We start from the raw sequence: 22,299 nt of genomic DNA on the forward strand, positions 1-22,299 counted from the left end.
ACAAGTTCAGTGAAAGTTCCATGAGAAAAAGTCTTATTGTTTCTTTCAAACTTTGGATGGAAAAGGATTTATTTTTCTTTCAAACTTTGGATGGATTAACTCATTCCTCTCAACGTTTAACGGATAGGAAAAAATGCAGTGTGAACCCAGCCTTTCAAAACACAGCCCGATTCCCGCCGATTTATCCGCAGCAACATGCCCTCCATGACCCAGCAAGGCTTCATTCTAATGGAGGCGGGTCCTGAGTGGTTGGGGTGTTGTGACATGGAGGGGCTGAGCCTTTGTGAAATTTGCTTCACAAATTTACAAGATATTTCATGAATTTGTAAAATACTGACTATTGTGACAGGAATACACGGACTCAGATAAGAGGTGAAGCTTTTATAGCACTGGGAGGCAGCTGCTTATGAACTGTACTGTACAATGATACCAGGTCGCGTCCTCCCCGCTAGACAAAGGGCGGGAGTCTGATCTCGCGATACATTGGTAGTGCTCTCCATCAGGAAGAATCACCCAGGCACACGATAACCTGCCACAACCTAACATGACTCGAGATGGCGCCGAGGATCCGCCCGCATATTGTTCATCCTGACTGTTTATTGGATGTGGAGTTGTCCGTCTAAATGCCGACTCGAGATTCGCTGCTGGGATTGGCTAAGCGGCGTCATGTAGTTGTCTCCGCCTTCTTACTGTTCTTTCGTGGCTGATTGGTCGGTGATCTGTCCATCTCGCTCGGGCTTTGGACACAGTCCCGGGATTGGGTGAGCCGGTTTAGCACGTAGGCGGACGCTGGGTCGTAGGAACAGTAGTGGATCCGGAGCCCAGGAAGGAAAATGGCGTACACCCAGGGAACAAAGAAGAAAGTGTGCTATTATTATGATGGTAAGGCGGACGCTGGGGACAGGTAGTGAATGGAGGGAAGCGCGCTGTGATGGGAGAGGAGGGAGCGAGCTCCGTGCAGAGGATTGGCGTGGGCGGCCGGAGCTAGTGATGTGCGGAGGGCACGCGTACCGGGAGGGAGTGCACGAGCCCGGCAAGGCTTGTCTGATACCGGTTATACAGGTTAGGCTGCTCTGCGCGGCAGTCCACGGTCCTGGGCACGGTGAGCCGGGCAGGAAGCGCCTCCGGCCTGGACGTATCCTAATATACCGGGAATGGATGGGACAATGGCCGAGCTAGATCAAAACTGGGGCAGATAGTGTCACGTGTGCCCATAGCAGCCTATCACAGCTCAGCTTCTATTTCTCAAACTGCTCTGGTGCAATGAAAGCTGGCTTCTGATTGGTTTCTGTATGAGTCAGTAGGTCTGGCTATGGGGAAGGCTCTGCTTGCATTGTTACACATAGGGGGCTCACCAGCTGTTGCAAAACTACAATTCCCATCATGCCTGGACAGCCAAAGCGTTAGGAGGGCCGTAGAGTCCAGCAGATCTGAGTGGTCCTCCGCACAGGATATGGGCCCTTGTTTTACCATCCCTAATGTGACGTCATATAATCTATGGCTGCTCGCAATGTCATTTGTTTTCTTTCCTGCACCCTCTAAGCCGTTTGTAATGAAATCCTTCATTTTATTAATGTTATTAGGCTGTAAGGTGCACTGGGGGCCGTACTACAGTCCTTGGTGCACCAGTCCACCCGATTGTCCGCCCCTCTCCATGAATATTTATCCTGCGCGCTACATTGATGAGTGGGCAGGTAGATTGGTGCCCCAAGGGGGGGGTAATACTGCGCCCATTGTACTGAAACGTCTGATTGACGTATATTTTATCAGTATTAATCAATAGGGCAGCTTCTGTCTATTGTTGCTTATGTTAATGAAGTATTTCCATCATGGGTAGTTATACTATCCACAGTGTCAACAGGATATGGCCTATCTAAGAGGTCTGCCCACAGGGGCCCCATGAGCTCAACAACGTGGACTCCCCAGAATCCCTGTTGTATGGGGCAGTAGTGCAAGTGCGGCACATCTCCATTCATTCTCTGTGGAGGGGTCCAATGCAGCTTTCTCCATCAGAAGAATGTGGAGAGCTTCAGCAGTTGGACCTCCTGGGATCTTAGTTATGCCCAATCTTTTGAATACCGCAGGGTAAGGAATAATTTCCCCAGATGGGAAAACCCCTATTTAGCATACCTCTAAATGCTGTTTAAGGCCCTGTTCACACTTCACACCACTGAATCTTGCTTTTAATCTCTTTTTAAGGGACGTCTCGCACGCCTCCACTTAGTGACTGTACCACCAGGCCCAGGCTAAAGCACTGGAGGCGGTCCGACCCACCCTTAGTGGGAGGAAACCCTAGCCCCTCTATGATAGGGTTCCATTGATTCTAATGGAGTCACGTCATGGAGGGGCTAGGGTTTCTTCCCACTAGGGGTGGGTTGCCCGCCTGCCTCCAGTGCTTCAGCCTGGGCCTGGTGGTAAAGTCACTTTAAAGGAGACCTGTCACCCCCCCGTGCCGGGGTGACAGACGCCCGACCCCCCGTTAGAGCCCCCTATACTCACATGATCCCCCCCGGGTCCCGCTTCATGAGCTGTTCGAGTCACTGAGATATGAGCTCCCGAAGCCCGGCGCGTGCACTGACAGCAGAGTCAGACGCCCAAGGAGAATTAATGGGAAGTCCGATGCTCCATCATTCTCAATGGGCATCGGACTCTCCTGTCAGCGCGCGCACCGGGCTCAGGAAGCGGGACCAGGTGGGATCACGTGAGTATAAGGCAGACATGTCCAAAGTCCGGCCGGAGGGCCATTTGCGGCCCGCGTTCCGAACTTTTACGGCCCCCCAGGTATCCAGCTTGCTATTATCTGCCTGTGTTATAAAGCATGTAGCATGTAAAATGGTCGGCCCTCGCACATGTTCACTTCATCAAATTTGGCACTCTTCGAAAAAAGTTTGGACATGCCTGGTATAAGGGGATCTAACGGGGGGGTCGGGAGCCTGTCACCCCGGCACGGGGGGTGACAGGTCCTCTTTAAAGAATTGACATGTCGTTAAGAGATTGAATGCAGGATTCGGCGCAGAGTTCGCAAAGGGTGTATCAGCACAGAAACTCAGCGCCGATTCCGTAGTGTGAACAAGGCCAAAACAGCTCAGGCAAAATGGCTGCCACAATAATGAACAAAAAAGTAAATTAACATTTAGAAAATAATCAGAAACAAAAAACAACTAGGCCATGCACTCCTTTTAACTCTTAAGGGCCCGTTCACACTGGGCAAAACAGGCGGAAATTCAGAGTGGAATTTGCACCACGGACTCTGCTCGGAATCCCTCCTATCTCAGTGTGATGTCTCGCTTTCTGCTCAAAGAATTGACATGTCTAGCGGCGCCTCCGCTCAAAGAATTGACATCACAATGAGACAGTGAGGCAGGCGGGATTACGAGCAGAGTTTGCGGTGCGAGTTCCACTTGGAATTTCCACCTGTTTTGCTCAGTGTGAACAGGCCCAAACCCGTCCGATTTTAGTAGGCCAGCCGACCATGTGTCTTTCTTAGTATTTCAAGCCAAAACCAGGAATTGGTCCAAATCATTCCAAGGGAATGTGTCATCTGAAAATAACAGATTTTCATTTTAAATGTATATTTTGTAAGAATTGTTTTTTGTTTTGTTTTTTTGTTTGTTTTTTTTTACATTTTTCATTATACTATACACAATAGCTGTTGCTCACAACTCCTCTTCCCCCTCCCTGTAGAACGACCTCTGTAAAGGTCTCTGAGCACTCCCAGAAGCCTTTCTCATTCTTCTGAATGGGCCGATTCTTGTCTATTGTGTCTATGGTCCATGGGGCGGGCGTGGTGTAATGCATATAACTAAATGGTGGTGAAATATCCCAGACAAGAGGGCAGCCCCCAAAATGATATGCAAACAACTACAACTAGGAAACAGAAACCGATTGTAAAGAAAGATGTTTCTGGACCTGGCTCTATGTGATGCGTTACCTTTAAATGAGTTATCTATGGATAAATAAATAACCTGGATTATTAAAGAATCTTGATTTACAAACCCCCACCTTTTTATTTTTTTTTTAAGTTTATTATGGTGTCTCCACTGGGTGCAGAATGCAGTCTACTTCTAGAGCGAAAAAAAATTAATTGGCATTTGAAGGTCCTAGAGACAGGCACACTTCCTTATTCCCCCTCTTGTTCCTGATTCTGTTTGGGACTCCTGTCAGTCAAGCAGGGATGGGAGGGGGAGCGAGGAAATGTTCCAGCTTGCAGCTATTCAGTCATTTCTGCAGCAGCCTTGGTGTCTCACATTCATTATCCCCTGATAGGCATTGGGATAAGGCTGCAGCTAGCTGCACATCTTTGCCTGTGGTCATGCCCTGCTGAGAGACTTCTACATCCTGTCAGTGTGTGATGTAGAAGTCCTGTTACTCCTGCAGAACAGTAATGGGAAGAGAGAGGTGATCGCTGCAGCCTTATCCCATTGTCTACCTGGGGATAATGGACAGGAGACGTGCTGCTGCAGAAGGTACTTCTCAGATTTACAGTACTGGATTGGAAATCTGAATAGACACACAGGATGCTGGTTTTATTGGCCATAGTGTGGTCTGAGTAGTTTAATATGCTCATTTGGAAAGGTTGCAGGTGCCTCTGTAAATGGTCCCTTATTAGGCTCTATTCGCAGGTTAAGGGGTCCTTTAAACATTTTATACTATGCAGGGAACATGCCCCACAAAGTCCTTCACACTCATAGGTCAATCTGACCCAGAAATGAATACAGGCCTTCAGTCCCAATAATCAGGTGAATAGAGGTAGTAGTCAGTGATCATAACCATGGAAGCTCACAGGTAGTGTGGAAGAAGTAATGAGCTATACCAGTCATATGCTCAAACAGGTTAACTCAACAATAATGGTGTCAAACAGAAGGTGCGACTACACTGGTCTTAAATAAGGTCCGCCCCATTATCCTGGCCGGATTCACTAAGAGGTGCATGCCTCTATGTAAACCCAGCCATGTGCTTTCAGCATGTGTAGATTTGTATCATGCAGGCAGGCGTCAACCATGATAAATGAGGTGTGGTAGGAGGGCACGGCTCCTCCCCACCTTTGCTCTGCCACCCTGCCCGTCCATTAGGAGAGGGGTTAATCTGCACCTTCCCCCTGTTGTATGCCACGGGCGCAGCAATGATAAATCCCCCTCATAATGTCTATACCATCCCACCATGGTGAGGCGACCTGAAAGCGTGTGGTTTAGAAGTATACCTCTTTCAATACAGTTTTTGTCTGTGTAGGTTCCACTCCTGGTTATGGCTTACAAATTGTGGATAGATAGACTTAAGAATGTTTAACAATAATTTTGAGGTCAGCTCAGAAAATGCCATATTTTTCGTTTACATCAGAAGATAGTTCACCTTTAGGAGGCAATCAGTAGATTAGACGAATCTGACCTGCTGATAGCCCCTTTAGTGCCTGGGGCGCTGAGGAGGAAGGTATGTATGTATTTAGTAGTATGGTAGACAACGGCAACTCACCAATGTAGAGCGGAATAAGATGCTTTATTGCAGGGAAAGAGCAGTGTACAAGCAAATGGTGCGTTCCACAGATTAGAGCGGTGGCGTTTCGCGCTTGCGCACTTCAACTGGCTCAGCTGTATGTATTTCTTTTCTCCTCGACGACGATCCTGTGCTGTTAGTCGGGGTAAACTCTGCTCCGGAGCATGGAATGATGCAGTGGCAGTGTTCCAGGGTGGAGTTTACCCCAATTAACAGCGAGGGAATGGTGCTGAGGAGGAAGGTAATACACACGTACCTTCCTCCTCAGTGTCCCAGGCGCTATAGAGTTGTCTAAACTGCTAATAGTTCCCCTTTAAAGCGTAACTGTCATATTTTTTTATTACAGAAATCAGTAGTATAAGCGATTTTAAGAAACTCTGTAATAGGTTTTATCAGCCAAAAAAGCCTCCTTCTGTACTCAAGAAGCAATCTCCCAGCCTCCCCCCCTGACTTCTTATCTGTGCATTATCAGGCAAACACGTCTTCATTACAGAGAAGCCAGTGAAGACGGGCTCTGCTCTCTCCATTCTATCCTTATGGAGGGGGAGGGGCTGAGGGAGATGAGGGAGCAGGAAGAGGTGACATGAAGGTCAGCTGTTTGTAGACTCTCTGGGCACCTAAGACGCTGGATTCTGGGGTCAGAAAGGTCAGTGCTTATCTATGAACTTACTGAGAGAAGATTGCAGGGTGTTGTGCTGTGCAGGACTGCTCCGTGCTCAGTCACTCCTAACAGCCCCTCCCCTCTCCATAGCCACATAATGGACACAGAAATCCTGCTGCTTCTGATGTGAGGGGGGAGGCTGGGAGATTGCTTTTTCAGTCCAGAAGGAAACTCTTTTGGTTTATGAAACTTATTACAGAGTTTCTTAAAATCGCTTGTACTGTTGATATTTAATGTTTTCAGAAAAATGACCCTGAAATGACAGTTATGCTTTAAATTCAAACAATTTTTAACAATTTGTTTGCAAGATAATTGGCCTGTGAAAGGCCCTTTAGAAAGAGGACCAGTGTGCTCAGGATGTCCCAATGCCAGCAGCAGGTGTTGGGAGGAAAGAAGGATCAGACCTTTGGATTTCAGTATGCCCACTCCATTTTTGTCAAGCAGGATAAGCTGCTCCCTTAGTAAACACGTGACTGGAGGAAAAGATATCCATTTCCATTCCATCTACACTTTTCAAGGGGTTGGTTACTTTATAATTTTCATTGTACAGTATTAGTAAGTGTATTTGCTGCCCTTACTGACTATAGCTACATAGAGATGAGCAAATTGCTCATCTAAACAAAGCGATTCGCTCCGCTTATCACACCGCCTTTCAGTGCTGCTCCGCTCCCTGCCGCTCCACCCCAGGTGCCAGGGAAAAGCTGGATTTAATCCCGGGAAACTGGGAGAAGATTCCCAGGACATGATCCGGCTTTTCTTGGCATCCTGGTAGGAGTGGCAGGGAGCGGAGCAGCCCTGAAAGGCTAGCTGCTTGCTGATCAAACAAAGCACTAGCGCTGGTATCGGATCCTCAACCTCCAGGCTGTGCCCTCCTGCTATGTATGCTGGTGATCCCGGCCATAAGATGGGTAAGCATGGGACCACGCTCCTCCCTCAGCGTTCTCCGCTGAGCTTGTATATGCCTATGGAGGATGCTGAGGGAGGGTCACATGCTGCTCCATACTCAGCCACATTATGGACGGGATTGCCAGTAAGCATGTAGAGCAGGGTCGCCTGATATCACCCATAAAGGGCATGCAGGGAGGAAGTGCATAACCTTACCAATACTGTACACTAAGCAATTTTACTATAAAGTCTCCAACCCCTTTAACATTAAGAATAGCTCTGCAGCCATCTTATCGTGCTTAATCATTCTGTTTAACCATGTGTTTAATATAGTGTGTAAACAAATTTCATGACCTGTCTTTTTCTTTTTTCTTTTTTGATATAGGAGATGTTGGCAACTATTACTATGGGCAGGGACATCCCATGAAGCCTCACCGAATTCGCATGACACACAATCTGCTATTGAATTATGGACTGTATCGCAAAATGGAAATCTATGTAAGATTACAGTATAAACGTTAAGGGGATTAGATGGTGACATCTCTATAACATCAAGTATGGGATATTTAAAGGGAACCTGTCACCCCCCCGTGCCGGGGTGACAGGCTCCCGACCCCCCGCTACAGCCCCCTATACTCACCTGATCCCGACGGGTCCCGCTTCTGGATCCGGTCGGGTCATGGAGATCTCAGCCGCTGCAGCCCGGCGCACGCGCTGAGAGATGAGTCCAACGCTCATAGAGAATGACGGCGCGTTGGACTCATCTCTCAGCGCGTGCGCCGGGCTGTAGTGGCTGAGATCTCAGTGACCCGACCGGATCCAAAAGTGGGAGCCGTCGAGATCAGGTGAGTATAGGGGGCTGTAGCAGAGGGTCGGGAGCCTGTCACCCCGTCACGGGGGGTGATAGGTTCCCTTTAAACGGGTTATCCAGCGCTACAAAACCATGGCCACTTTTCCCCCTCTCTTGTCCAGATTGGGTGGGGTTTCAAACTCTGTTCCATTTATGTAAATGAAGCTTAATTGCAAACCACACCTGAACTGGAGACAAGAGGAGAAAAGTGGCCATGTTTTTGTAGCGCTGGATGACCCCTTTAATAGTGTCTGCATGAGCTTTCTAAATGTAGGCATTCAGTTGAGTGCAATAGAGTCCTTTAATATAGTATGTTGAACCAGTACACACAGTCTAGTATAAATCTGAACAGTGGTTGGCTTTGTGAATAACTGCTTAGTGGCTGCAACAGGATTCCTGTATTCCGTATTTAAAGGGGTTGTCACTGGAGGAGCAATTCCTTTCAGAATATAGTTAAGACTGGTAGGTGGTTGCCACCAGTCTGGCCTTCAGCACCACTTACAAATGGATGAATTACAGCTGACATACTAACGTAGGGTATGTGCACACTACGGAATAGGCAAGGAATTTCAAGTGGAGTCCGCACTGTTGATTCTGCTTGAAGTTGTGCCTATCCCATTGCTTCAATGGGCTTTGTCAAGCACAATCTGCCCAAAGAATTGACATGTCAATTTGGGCAGATCACGCTTGAGAAATCCTATTGAATCAATGAGACAGGCTGAACTTCAAGCGGAATCCACAGTGCTGATTCCACTTAAAATTTTTTGCCTAATCAGTAGTGTGTACATTCACCTAAAGCAAATCTAAGTCTTTGCTGTTGTATTAGTGAGTTTTCCATAATGGTTAAATGCACTGTTTATACCGCTTCATTACAAACACTGCAGGGTCTTTGATACCTTATATTGCCCTCTTGCCACTTTGCACTTTTACTTGTTTATATTAGATTGTGTGTAATATACTAATATACAAACTGTATTCCTACTCAGAATCTCTATTTATACTCTATCAAGATTATTGCCTTGTTTAGGCTCATTATCTGAGTTTTTGGTGTTTTTAATAGAGATAAAAAATGATGAACTGCACTTACTTTCCTGGCTCCTGCTCCACCAATGGTATCTCACTGCTCCATCCCAGCTATGTAGCCACTTATGGGTTCTGGGGTCATGGCGTTCCCAGCCCCCTTAGCCAATCGGGGTCTGCAGCTGTACAACCCTAGTACCAAGGCGGGAAAGGAGCAGTGAGGTATGGGAGGCAGTGTGGAAGCCAGGGAGGTAAGTGCAGTTTAAAGCAAATGCACAATCAGGACTACAGATGGGCTGGTGCACAAGAAGAAAATGGAGCAGGAACCTAGCAGTGCTTTGAAAAAAAGCAGCATGCAACCAGCTTCCCCCGCACCTGTGCCTATAAGGTACTGAAAAAAAATTCTGTTGTCGCTTTAATTTCAATCACTCCATCCCAGGCCATATATAAAAAAAAAATATATAATAAACAGGTCCTCTGATTGGACAACCTCTTTAGTGTAAGCACTAATACAATACATTGCTAATTACTGTAACAGTGTATATACTTTTGTGTCCGACTAGTAAGCTCTTTCTCTGTACATTAGAGAGCCTGTGGTATTTTACTAGACAACAAGGCAGGCAAACTAAACTAAAAATGAATTTTAAAACATAACTTTCTGTGTAGAGAACAAGTTACTAGTATTTTTTCTTCTACATCAGAGACCTCACAAGGCGAATGCAGAAGAGATGACAAAATATCACAGTGACGATTACATCAAATTCCTTCGTTCTATCAGGCCAGATAACATGTCAGAATACAGCAAGCAGATGCAGAGGTGTAAGTTCTTATCCTGAGCCCCCAAAGTAAACTAGATCTTTTTAGACTGTCTTCAAACGTTTTTTTTTCTCTTCTCTACAGTTAACGTTGGGGAGGACTGTCCAGTGTTCGATGGGCTGTTTGAATTCTGCCAGTTGTCAACAGGAGGCTCCGTAGGTAAGTATTTTAAAGAGAATCTGTCATCACCTTTCTGTACCTTACCATCTGACCATCAGCAGTAGGATTATAGCTGGCCTATAGTACTAAAAAAAACTACTCATGAAATTCCGTGAACCTTGTCCAATGCCCATTTATCTCCCCACCACCACTATTTGCATGCCGGCTAAGCAGGTTGTGTTCGCGGTCCGGGGAAGGTGGTCGTTGGGGCACAGAGTTGGGGAGCTTCGGCGGTTCTGTAATACACTGGGCGGAGGGGTGATCTTGCTGTGGGTGTGCAACATGGGATCCCTCTTTTCTCTGCTCGCCCTATGACTGCACCCCTGGAGAGGTCCACCACCTACTCCCATTGGACAGGAAACAGGATACAGGAAATCCCTGGATCTTTTAAAGAAGTAAATTTCCCTCCTCTCGTCAGTTTTCTGTTTCCTGTCCCCATGGGAGCAGGAGCTGGAAGGGCTTCTTTCTCCCTTCCCTACCCTGGATAAAGAAGGTGACTGGGGGTTACCGGGTAATACCTTACCGGCTTCCTGGCGGCATCAGACTCCGATGGTGGAGCAGCCCCCCCCCCGACACCTCCGGAAGACTGGTCCCGGGGGCTTCCCTGGCTCTCCTCGGTACGGCTGATGCTCTGGGTGCTTCGGCTGCTCTCTTCTACGAGTGGCTGCCTGGTCCCTCTTTTTCACGGATTCCATGAATCAGTGGAAAACACTGATCCCACATACTTCTATTTAGGGGATCCTTGTTGCAATCTGCCTCCACACTAGGACATATCCCATTTTTCGCAGAGAGGATCATGATATTGTGGCATATTGTCTGAATAGGATTTAATGTGCCGTAAAAGTGTCTTTGCTCACGGATCCACAGTCAGACCGTTTCACAGCCCTACATTTGTAACATTTCCAATCTGCTTGAAACTATAACTGTCTGGTTTTGAACTTGGCAACCAATCACAGCTTGGCTTTGTTATATGGAAAATTAGTTAATTACTTAATCTGGACCTACAGTGGAGCTTCCAGTCATCTATAGCCAAAGTAATAATCAACATAGGTCATTGTGTTATAAAAGAGAATTTTTTATTTATTTATTTTTTTACATTGAGATTTTTTTTCTTGGCAGCAAGTTCTGTGAAGTTAAACAAGCAGCAAACAGATATTGCTGTAAACTGGGCAGGTGGACTACATCACGCTAAGAAGTCTGAAGCCTCAGGATTTTGTTATGTCAATGATATCGTCCTTGCTATTTTGGAACTATTAAAGTATGTATGAGTTGTATTGTTTGCTTGATATAGACTGGTGGTCATTTGTTGTAGGGTTTTTTTCCCCTCCATGCTGACCTTTTTATTGCTGTTTACCTAATACAGATATCATCAGCGGGTACTGTACATCGATATTGATATTCACCATGGGGACGGTGTGGAAGAAGCCTTTTATACCACTGACAGAGTAATGACTGTTTCTTTCCATAAGTATGGAGAGTATTTTCCAGGCACTGGGGACTTAAGGGTAAGTATGTTAGCATGTAAGCTTTGTGTTTAAAACATTAGTCTTAAAAGCTATGGACACCTTTTCAGACACTTTATATTGCAATGTATGTATTCTGTAAAACTTTTCATGTCTACCATTGGGTTGGGAAATGTCTTAGAAATTTTACCTTTATAATTGTTATAATTAAACCTGATACAAGATTGCAAGTGTCTTAATGTAATCCGACACCCCAGGTATGCCAGGAAGATAACATTGGCTAAGGAGCAGTGTCGCAACTCTTGGCACTGGAGCTCTGATCCTGACAACCCTTTAGATGGTGCGGGTCAGTGCGACTGCAGCATCTAACAAGGTGAAATAGGGAGGGGATCCCTTTATGTCATTGGCATCCTAGGGTGAAAGGATATGCAAAATAGCTCTGACATGTGTTTCATTCCATCTACGAATGTCAGAACATAGACTGGGGTTAGATGTCAAGCATCTCTAATAAAGAAAAGACTTCCCAAAATTCCCAGTGGAGCAGGAATGGACTTAAAGCCTCAACACATCTTTTATGACACTCTCCTCATGGAGAACTAGTATTCCTTTGATCCCCAACAATAGACCTTTCACTAGCCAGCCAACACCCTGCTTTGCACTGAAGAGGGGCAACAACCCTGAAACAGCTGTCTACAGATAGGTATTCTTTACTTCAAAAGTAAAGAATACCTATCTTTACTTTTGAAGTGATGCTTGGAGTGTATCCCCAGTCAATATTCAGACTTGACTTGAAGGGACACCACTAAATGGTGGGAGAAGCTATTTTGCATATATTCCCAGAATTCATATATATATATATATATGTGTATAACTCACACAGTGGATACAATAAAAGATAAACAAAACAACTCACTGAAATAAGCCATTTTTTGTTAATCTTACCATCGTAAAAAATTAAAGTTCATAAAAAAAAAAAAAAAAAAAAGTACGCCTGATTCCAGAACTCTTAATTAAATTTCTGATAATGCCAGAAATTGATTCATGGATTAGTATATAGTTATGGTTTGGTTAGTAGAATGAATATTGCCTTTTTTTGTTTTGAAACCTTTTAATTTTTTTTGTTTTTTATATTAGGACATTGGAGCTGGCAAGGGTAAATACTATGCAGTCAATTACCCACTCCGAGATGGCATTGATGATGAATCGTATGAAGCAATCTTCAAACCTGTAAGCCTCTTTAACAGTAGCAGTAGAATTTTTACTAGGATTGTGATAATCTTTGTTACCATCCTGCATAACCAATGTCTGTCTATAACAGGTGATGTCTAAAGTTATGGAGATGTACCAGCCCAGCGCTGTGGTTCTGCAGTGTGGTGCGGACTCCCTATCAGGCGACAGACTTGGCTGCTTTAATCTAACAATTAAAGGTGAGCACTGGAAGGAAAGGCAAAATAATGTGTAATCACAATTGCCACTAAGTAGCATCTAATAGAGGGATACACCAGAGAGTCCCCTGACACACAAGTCCCCCTCATACCTCCACAAGACACTGCAGAATTCAAGGTGAAAAGACCCTTAGTGGCAAAATCATGTGACCGTTGTCAATCATATGCGGACATTGCCTTATCCACATACAGCAGTTGCATTGTAAGAATCCAGTGAAAATTTCTCAGTGATACAAAGCTGTATTGATTGAGCTTAAGTAGGGAGGAAACTGTGCACAAGTAGTTATTTCATTAGGGGTAACATTCCTTTTGTTGTTAATTTGTTTTTGGATGTTATTTGAGCATCTTTAGGTTTGGTTCCCGAAAAAAAAAAATCTAAATCTATCCAGTCTTTTGGTATTAAATATTGAGCAAATTGCTGTGTGTTAACCCAGCCTGAATCTGTCGTCTTGTTCCTGTAAAATAGCCTTTTCACGAAAGGGGATCTCCAGCGGAATTTTATTTATTTATTTTCAAATCCACTTGTATTAGAAAGTCATACAGATTTGTAATTATATTTAAAAGTCTGAAGTTTTCCAGTACTAATGAGCTGCTGTGTGTCCTGCAGGAAGTGGTGTATTCTTTTCAGTCTGTCACTGCGCTCTTTGCTGCCACCTCTGTCCATGTTGGGAACTGTCCAGAACAATAGCAGCAGCTCATAGAAAACTCTCCTGTCTGGACAGTTCCTGACATGGAGACAGGTGGCAGCAGAGAGCACTGTGTCAGAATGGAAATGATACACCTCCTGCAGGACATACAGCGGTTAATAAGTACTGGAAGACTAGAGATTTTTACATAGAAGTAAATTATAAATCTGTATAGCTTTTTGACACCAGTTGATTTGACGGGGGAAAAAACACCGGATTTCCCCTTTAATCTACTTTACAGGCTTCTCAGTTTTTACTGTGGTTTTACAAATGTTTTCAAACTTTAGGGACTTATCACCTGCCCGCTGAACCCTGTTAATGAGTGAGCGCTTATTTTTAGGACACGCGAAGTGTGTGGAGTTTATGAAGACGTTCAACCTTCCCTTGTTGATGCTGGGTGGTGGTGGCTACACAATCAGAAATGTGGCCCGCTGCTGGACATATGAAACTGCTGTTGCACTAGACACGGAGATTCCCAATGGTTTGTACACTTCTTTATTGAAAGATTATTGTACTTCAAGGGGACTGGTCATCACTTTCATGCTGCCCAGCCCACGGGTAGCATGAAGCCGGGAAAGGCTTCCATACTGTGATATGGTTATATGATACAATCACCATGTATAATATACAGTATATATGATTGGCTCTGAAATGCTGTAGTATTTGAAGATATAAAAGCAGCTGGGAACAGGGCTTTGAGTCTTTAACAAGCCTTTCTTATACCCAAACAGGGGGAGAGCTATCAATCATGCCCAGTAGGGTGGGGAGAAGCCCCCCTAATGTTATATCAACACTCCGATAACTGAGCTTTAATTGTAATATACCCTGTTTCTTGCTGCCTGTGGGTTGGGCAGCATGATTCCATTTATTGGGGTTTTCTCTAGGCCCCCTGATCCCTTACTTGGTGATTTAAATGTAACATTCAATTCGTACCAACTACCTGGGAAATGAAGAATATTTAACATGTTCCATCAACACCCACCTGTTAGTTACTCCTGGCATATGAATATAAACATATACCTTATAAGAAACTTGACATGTTAGCTTTCTTTTATTTCTTTACCCCTTAGTAGCCAAGAACATTTCAAATTTTTCTCCTCGCCATATGACTTTTAGTTTTTACATCTACAGGGCAAGTGAGGGGCCAAGTGTACTTGGTAGTGACACCCTTCATTTTACTGTAAAAGACACTGCTGAACAACAACAACAAAAAAAAAAAATTGTAATTTTGAAAGTTGTACTTTGTACTCTTTGAGGTTTTTTTTTTTTTTTTTTAACACTGTTAACCATGCTGTAAAACTAGCATGTTATCTTGAGAGTTCGGATCTTTATGATTACAATACAATTATGGGTATAGATGTAAGGATAGCTATCTATTTGTATAGCCCTATCTGACCCCCTATAACTATAGATGTGAAACTTAATGGTGCATTTACACAGGGATTTATCTGACAGATTTTGGAAACCAAAGCCAGGAGTGAATTTAAAAAGAGGAGAAATCTCTTTCCTTTATGACCTGTTCCCTGTTTATAGTCTGTTCCTGGCTTTGGCTTCAAAAATCTGTCAGTTAAATATCTGTGTAAACACACCATAAAGAAGCATTCCATAAAATTTCTTTATTTGTCCCCCCCCCCCCCCCCCCCCCCCCCCACTGTGCGCTAACTTGTATATTCACCAGTGGCAATTGATTTTCCCGCTGCGCAACTACATTCCAGTGCTGTGGCGCCGTTCACATCACCGCACTTCTGTCATCATATCATTTGAAGGCTGGAAGTCACGCTCTCCAATGCATTGTCTATGGGAGAGCGTGACTTCTGTCTCCATGTCAATTTAAAAGCTAGAAGAGAGGTCGGAAAAGCGGTAATGAGAACGCGTGCGGGATTTGAACAGTGCTGCAGGTCCAGAAGAAGCCATACCACGAGACACCGATCATCGCTGGTTAATTCACTTTTATGGACTGAAATTAGTCTGATAGCTGTTCTATACTTTATTTTGTGGACGCCATATTGTAGTGTAAAAAGAAAGGGGGCAAAACAATGAACAGAACACCCCCTTGTGAAAATGTGAATGGGGCCAAACAAAACCAGTATGAATGCCATGAATTTTCCTTTGTTATTAAATTTATGTGAACGATTTGGGAAGGTAGGTTTAACGTTAAGTGTTTAGTTCCAGCCTGTCATTGGTTAATGTACTATCACATTAAATATGTTTGTGTAACCTGTTGCCTTATCACTCTTCAGAGCTTCCTTACAATGACTATTTTGAATATTTTGGCCCTGACTTCAAACTTCACATCAGTCCTTCCAACATGACAAATCAGAACACAAATGAATATCTGGAGAAGATCAAGTGAGTAACTTTATTTATTATAAAAGTAAGGTTTTCCAGTTTTGGAATAGTAAATGACCTGGTTTTCATCACTTCTTATTTCAGGCAGCGACTTTTTGAGAACTTGCGTATGCTTCCACATGCTCCTGGAGTCCAGATTCAGCCGATCCCAGAAGACTCCGTCCAGGATGACAGTGGTGATGAGGATGAAGATGATCCAGACAAACGGATTTCCAGTAAGTAACCTTTAAGGTTATCCAACTTGTGCTTTCGATGTATCGCTGAAGTGCGGTGTGCATGAAGCCTAATTCAGGCAGTTAGTCAATGTGACATTACAATTGTGATTCTTTTGCAGTTCGATCTTCAGACAAGAGGATTGCATGTGATGAGGAGTTCTCCGATTCAGAAGATGAAGGGGAGGGAGGACGCAGGAATGTTGCAAGTTTTAAAAAGGCAAAACGTGCCAAAACTGAGGATGAAAAAGATGAAGATAAGAAAGGTGAAGTCCTCTACATTCCTTGGTCAACAATCTGTGAGGTTTCCAAAGGGAGCTCTGGATAGATATATAGAATGTAGTTTTATAGGGTTGATTTTTTTTTTTGTTTTTTTGTTTTTTTGTTTTTTTCCCCCGGTATCTAGGTTCCATTTTTGAATAACTGACTTTACATCTTCATAGTACTAACATTTGTGTAAGGGTCCTATTAGACGAATCGATTTTTATTGATTAGTGATAAACGATCGCAAACGAGGTTATAGTTAATGTGAAATCGTTCTCCATATTACACAGAACAATAGTCGTCAGTTACTACGATTTGTTTTCTCCATCTGATCCCAGCAAAAATAAAAAAATAAATCCACAAAGGGATCTCTAAAGAAATGCAGGACAGTCCAAGAAATATATAAATCAATTATACTTAATTAAATTCATAAAAAAATTCACATAAAAAAATGTCCATGAAACAGAACTGTTCTCACAAAATCAGTGAGGGGACAGATGTAAACAATTTATATGTTTATACACTCACCGGCCACTTTATTAGGTACACCATGCTAGTAACGGGTGGTCTTCTGCTGCTGTAGCCCATCTGCCTCAAAGTTGGACGTACTGTGCGTTCAGAGATGCTCTTCTGCCTACCTTGGTTGTAACGGTTGGCTATTTGAGTCACTGTTGCCTTTCGATCAGCTCGAACCAGTCTGCCCATTCTCCTCTGACCTCTGGCATCAACAAGGCATTTCCGCCCACAGAACTGCCGCTTACTGGATGTTTTTTCTTTTTCGGACCATTCTCTGTAAACCCTAGAGATGGTTGTGCGTGAAAAATCCCAGTAGATCAGCAGTTTCTGAAATACTCAGACCAGCCCTTCTGGCACCAACAACCATGCCATGTTCAAAGGCACTCAAATCACCTTTCTTCCCCATACTGATGCTCGGTTTGAACTGCAGGAGATTGTCTTGACCATGTCTACATGCCTAAATGCACTGAGTTGCCGCCATGTGATTAACTGATTAGAAATTAAGTGGTAACGTGCAGTTGGACAGGTGTACCTAATAAAGTGGCCGGTGAGTGTATATTGCACATGCTTAATGAATATATATGTATAGCAATACATGTATCCACCACAAGAAGGCACCAAATATCCACAGATAAATAATTACTATAAAAAAATTAGCTGGGGAGGCAAGATGAAAAGCTATGTGGAGTATAATGACCAAAGGTCTAAAGGGACTAATCAAATGCCCCCAATTATCATACAAATGTTTGAAGAAATTTAATAACAGCGGTGGAATTTCCCCATCCAAAAAAAACAAAAACTGTTTTCAATATTTGCTTTTAGGCTAGGTACACACCTGCGTCCGAAACTCCATTCAGGCCTCCATTGCAGATTTTGATGTTGGAGAAAGAAAGAAGCCAATAGTTTTGATCCATAACGAGCGAGAAGCAGCACCCAGATAAGCACTTCCCTCCCTGGTTTTCCCTTCGCTGCAGAAGACAGAACCTGAGTGCTTCTCCCTGATCGTTTCCGTTCTGTGGAGGTCTTGGCACCCAAACCCCAAATGACTAAATTGTTAGACTTCTAAACACACTGGAAAAAATAACAATCTCCAGTAATGCAGAATAAAACAGAAGCCTTTTGCTCTCGAGCTAAAACGATACTAATGCATGCACGTTATAGGGAACTGAAAATAACATTGTGCAACTGTGCCACCTATAGCAATCATCATTCCCATATTAGCCTATCTTGGCAAAATAGTTACCCTTTAACCCTAATCCACACCTGCAAAGGGTTCCTACACAGTCCGGTGACTATCCTACTAGGAAAACCAGGGGTGTCTGTCCACCTTCCCCAGACACATTCAAAATTTTCCACACACATTTAAAGCTTTGGCTGTCCGGGTATGATGGGAATTGTAGTTTTGCAACAGCTAAAGGGCCGAAGGTTCCCCATCCCTGCTGTAACCTGTGAACGCTGTTGTTGAATCCAGTGGGCAGCAATAACCTTCCTAGCTTGATATAACATCCTCTTTACTGCTTATTCTACTACATCTTCAGTATTCGAGAGATCTAATATATCCTATATTTGTGGGGGCTCAGGAGGAATGGTGACAACGTACGCTTTCTGTATGTCAAGAATCCCTTCCAGCATTCCCTGTCATATGCAGGAGATGTGCATCTGGTTCCCCACATCTGGGACATTCAGAGGTGTTTCATACTCCTATTGTATGCAGAAATAAAGGCGTCTTATATGGTGTGTGCAGGTGGCACAGCTGTGATAGTCTCTGCGCCTCGCATAGCGATACCCGAGGAGTTAGTGCAGGCAGGTCACGCCAATGGTCTTCAGTAATGTCACCTACAGCTCTTTCCCATTTACTCTTTGCATACTTAAGTAAAGTAGATGTTGACTGAATAATTCTGAATAGAGTTATCAGCCCCTTTGTCCAATCTACTGATGTAATGTGATCCATCAGCAATGTTTTCTATGGACGGCATATCCTTACAGTGAGTTATAAACCTCAGATTGCTGCCATCCCCGCAGCAAGTGCTGTGCCTTTTTCATTGCTTGGCTAGCACAGCTCCTGACACTTGCATGTGATCTGTTATATGTATCTGGCATTGCAGATGTTGGTTCCTGTTTCTGTTTTTATAGTATTATATTGCCAATGAATCCTTTTGTCTCTTGCAGATGTCAAAGAGGAGGACAAGCTAAAAGATGACAAGTCAGAAGCTAAACGGTAGGAGTCATGTTTTATTTAACATTGGCCCATGTACATGCTAAGGGCCCTATTACACAATGTGATCATCGGTTTCTTTTGGACCAGACCTAAAAGTCCTCAGCCGCTGACCGCGTATCACTATATGTCATAGCGATGCATGGCCAACAGCTGACGATTGTCCAAACAGTTAATACTTTACCTGTCCACGCTTCTGGTCTTATCCTCTGTACGCGCTGCAGCAGGAGCGGCCTGTCTGAGCTGATAGGCCGCTGAGCCAATCGCTGGCAGGGACCACCACAGCCAGTGATTGGCTGCTCAGATAGGCAGCACTAAAGCTGCAGCGCACTGTGCCGGGGAGCATACAGAGTGCAGAAGACCGGGAGCTTGGCATGTAAAGTATTAACAGTTTGGGCAAGGGCTGCACGGTCATCGTGAACGATGTCTGTGCAGCTCTTGCTAAACAATTATCGGCGCTCCTTTACACTATTGATCGGGCCCTTTTCAGGCCTTCTAATAGGACCCTAAAAGAACAGATTTTATGTTGGTGCTAATTCTCCTCCAATTTATTCACAGGGTAAAAGAGGAGACCAAAACAGCCTGATCATGACTGGTGAAAACATCATCTGAAGATCAAAAGATCCTTGCAGTCTTTAACTTTTTATATATGCCTTGTACAGTGACTCATGCAACATAGACCCACGTGGACTAAATTATTACTGTCCCTCTGGTTGGGGAAGGAGGGAGTCATACCAGCCGGAGCTTTTCCTTATTGATCATGTCTTTGTAGGCATTAAATCCTGTGCCCCTTCCTCCATTGGATGGTGACTTGGTGTACCCTAACCTTACCGCCTCCTTCATGCCAGAATCCTGATGAACTCCTTATGTTTTTACCCTGTGATTTAAAGTATTACTTCTAGCACTTTAGTGCTATATTCTGTGCCCACACCACAGCTCTTGAATGCTAAGGAAGCTGTGTTCTTATGCATTTGTTGAGCTTGTTCACTTCCCGATCAGGATCCACAGGGCGAGAGGAAGGGATGACCCAGTCGTCTTCCAGTTGGGGCTTATAATATCTTAATGGGAAAGGGTCTCCTTTCCCATAACTCTTCAGGGATTCCCTGTTGGGGTAATGCTGCTACATCATCCCATTTTAATGTTTTTGAAGCCAACATTTTAGAAAAGATGGGGAAACCTGGTCAGCAGTTACTTGTTACCTCAAAGGGGTTGCTATTTAGGTTTCTACGTGTAATCGTACTGTGGGACTTGAGGGATATAAGGACCGTTCAGGGGTTTATATGTCATTTATATGTGACTGGGTTTTGTTTTAAGATTTTTTTTTTTCTTTTTTATGGTTAAGTTGTGGAGAAACTTTGTAATAAAACATTATACAACAGACTAGCGTGCCGATGCATTCAAAGAAAGTATTCTGCATATCTACTTAGTAACAAGAGAAATCATTTTCAGATGATGCCTACATTTTTCTATGGTCTCTTTGCTGGTATAACTATACGCCGCCCTCACCCCCCAGGAGAGTCATAGGACGTTAACATATGCTGAATAATGGTCACAAGTTAATTTTGCTCAAAGCGTAGAATTTCAGACGAGAATTCTTGAAATACCCAGTTTAACTGGAAACATGCTTTGCATATTTGTAAGTTCTACCTTTTTTTTTTTCTTATATTATCAAGGACGTAACTGTACATCCTTTTTTGAAATGCATTGCCCCTCATGGACGTTCAGTTACGTCCTAAGTTTTAACAGACGCAGAAGCCGCTGTGGGCTACATCCACTGAACGTCCCGGTTGTCGTGATGGCTGGGCAGTTAACCCTATAGGAGCTCCGATCGCAGTGGAATAGAGGGAGAATTGTCCCTCTGTTTACATCGGAGATGTGCGGAGCGATCTCCCAGCCCCCGTGGTTGTTGTGACAACAGGAAGCTTCCCTGTGTCATAGCTACGGTGTCTGATCAGGCTTAGCCCTAAATGCAAATTTTTGTCATTTTTAAAGATTGAGGGCGTTTTTCAAAAGATAATTAATGTCATCTAAAGTTTACTACAAACCTAAAGTACAATATGTCACGAAGAAAACAGTCGCATGAATAAGTTATAGCATCACAGAGCTATAACCACAAAGTGGGACAGATCAGATTTCATAAGTGGGCTCTGGTCCTGGCACTATCTGGACTTGGCTGTATAGACTGTGGTTGCAGGATGCTGCTATTTTTTTTTTTTTATGTATAAATGACTATAGTGCATCAGGATCTAGGCATAGTTAGTACCAATCTAAAACCATGCTTATAGGAATTAAAGCAGTCCAAAGACATTACCCTCTTGGCAGTGTATCCACCAGCGATTTAACCTCTTAAGGACGGAGCCAATTTGCGTTTTTGTTTTTTCCACCATTTTTGTTTTTACCTCCATTTTTCCACCTAGAAACCCACATGAGCCCTTATTTTTTGCGTCACTAATTGTACTCTGCAATGACAGGCTGAATTTTTGCATGAAATACACTGCGAAACCAGGAAAAAATTCAATGTGTGGTGAAATTGAACAAAAAAAGCATTTCTTTTATTTGGGGGGTATTTGTTTTTACGCCATTCGCCCTGGGGTAAAACTGACTTGTTATATATGTTCCTCAAGTTACGATTACAACGATATGTAACATGTTTAACTTTTCTTTTATCTGATGGCTTGAAAAAAATTCAAACCCTTGTCAACAAATATACATTCCTTAAAATCGTTCCATTCCCAGGCTTATAGCGCTTTTATCCTTTGGTCTATGGGGCTGTATCAGGTGTCATTTTTTGTGCCATGATGTGTACTTTCTATCTGTGCCTTGACACGACTTTTTGATCGATTTTTATTACAATTTTTTTCTAGATTTGATGCAACCAAAAATGCGCAATTTTGCACTTTGGGATATTTTTGCGCTTACGCCATTTATCGTGCGAGATCAGGAATGTGATTAATTAATAGTTCGGGCGATTACGCACGCGGCGATACCAAACATGTTTATTTACTTTTATTTAAAACCTGGGAAAAGGGGGGTGATTCAAACTTTTATTAGGGGAGGGGGCTTTTTACTAATAACACAAACAAGTGCCAAGCCAGGATCAGCGCCATCTTGGCGGAGACCCCGGCTGGCACCAGACACGGAGATTGCTCCTCCAGGACAACCTCCGCCACTAGACACCAGGGAAGAGCTGCAGAAGGTAATCTGATGCAGCTGTCGACTTGACATTGCATCTGATAAGCGGGCACGGCGATCGGACCGTGCCTGCTAA

The 22,299-nt window shown here is 43.8% G+C and overlaps 1 protein-coding gene across 1 annotated transcript; it reads left to right on the forward strand.

Annotated features, from left to right (window-relative positions):
• Positions 1 to 739: 739 nt before the first annotated feature.
• Positions 740 to 20,409, forward strand: HDAC1 (histone deacetylase 1). The gene is made up of 14 exons (XM_069971349.1): positions 740 to 882; positions 7,422 to 7,534; positions 9,608 to 9,725; positions 9,807 to 9,881; positions 11,001 to 11,139; positions 11,245 to 11,386; positions 12,479 to 12,571; positions 12,663 to 12,771; positions 13,816 to 13,956; positions 15,716 to 15,824; positions 15,909 to 16,039; positions 16,159 to 16,302; positions 18,986 to 19,034; positions 19,590 to 20,409. The coding sequence occupies exons 1-14, from the start codon at positions 834 to 836 to the stop codon at positions 19,615 to 19,617; spliced, it is 1,440 nt and encodes a 479-aa protein (XP_069827450.1). The 5' UTR covers positions 740 to 833; the 3' UTR covers positions 19,618 to 20,409.
• The last annotated feature ends 1,890 nt before the right edge of the window (positions 20,410 to 22,299 follow it).

Source organism: Dendropsophus ebraccatus, chromosome 5 (assembly GCF_027789765.1).
Source record: "Dendropsophus ebraccatus isolate aDenEbr1 chromosome 5, aDenEbr1.pat, whole genome shotgun sequence".
In the NCBI taxonomy this organism is placed as follows: domain Eukaryota; kingdom Metazoa; phylum Chordata; class Amphibia; order Anura; family Hylidae; genus Dendropsophus; species Dendropsophus ebraccatus.

Coding starts and splice junctions, on each gene's coding strand:
- HDAC1 (XM_069971349.1), top strand. CDS start 834: ATGGCGTACACCCAGGGAACAAAGAAGAAAGTGTGCTATTATTATGAT. Junction 11,140..11,244: donor GCTATTTTGGAACTATTAAA/GTATGTATGAGT, acceptor TACCTAATACAG/ATATCATCAGCGGGTACTGT. Junction 19,035..19,589: donor GACAAGTCAGAAGCTAAACG/GTAGGAGTCATG, acceptor ATTTATTCACAG/GGTAAAAGAGGAGACCAAAA.